The sequence below is a fragment of the Tupaia chinensis genome, unplaced genomic scaffold, assembly GCF_000334495.1.
Source record: "Tupaia chinensis unplaced genomic scaffold, TupChi_1.0 Scaffold000024_1, whole genome shotgun sequence".
Taxonomy (NCBI): Eukaryota; Metazoa; Chordata; class Mammalia; order Scandentia; family Tupaiidae; genus Tupaia; species Tupaia belangeri.
This window is the reverse complement of record NW_006159454.1, coordinates 525,293-525,872: the sequence shown is the minus strand read 5'-3', so window position 1 is coordinate 525,872 and position 580 is coordinate 525,293. Positions and strand designations below refer to the sequence as shown.

At 71.4% G+C, this 580-nt stretch overlaps 1 protein-coding gene across 1 annotated transcript in view; it reads left to right on the top strand.

Moving 5' to 3' along the window:
* Positions 1-287: 287 nt before the first annotated feature.
* LOC102493996 (RIMS-binding protein 3A) overlaps positions 288-580 on the top strand; it is a 5,437-nt gene continuing 5,144 nt past the window's right edge. Inside the window, exon 1 of the mRNA XM_006140215.2 lies at positions 288-578. Coding sequence (XP_006140277.1) covers positions 381-578 — 198 coding nt within the window. The 5' untranslated portion in view covers positions 288-380. The remainder of the gene's footprint in view (positions 579-580) is intronic.

Below are 580 nucleotides of genomic sequence, written 5' to 3'. Positions count from 1 at the left end.
TTTCCCCAGGGCCTGGGCTTTCCGCTCAGCCCCTTGGTCTGGAAGGGGTTCCGCAGTGCCTGGCACGGTGCCAGGGAGAGGATATCAGAACAGGCAAAACGTGGGACCAGAAAGACCCCGGGGCTCCCTTGAGGAACGTGGGCCACTTGCGCAGGTTATCAGGGAGCCCAGGCCAGGCCTAGACAACCGGAATTCGCGCGAGGACCTGGGCACCTGCGTGGTAGGGGCTGGGGAACATGCCCAGCTCCGGAAGGGGCACGTGAAGACCCGAGGGGGCGCCGGAAAAGGCGCGCGGGGCGGTTGGCCGCGCCTGGGCGGCGGCCGTTGGAAGTCTCCGGCCCACCAGGGGAGGTCGGGCGTCCGGCTGGGCCGCGGCCACCATGACCAAGGACTCGCCCAGCCCCTCGGGCGGCGGCCGCGCGTCGCCCAAGAAGCAGGGCAGCCCTGGCCCGGCGGCGGCGGTGCTGGAGGAACAGAGACGAGAGTTGGAGAAGCTGCGGGCCGAACTAGAGGCAGAGCGGGCGCGCGGGCGGGCCGAACGACAGAGCTTCGCCGCCCAGGCGCGCCAGCTGCGGGGGGC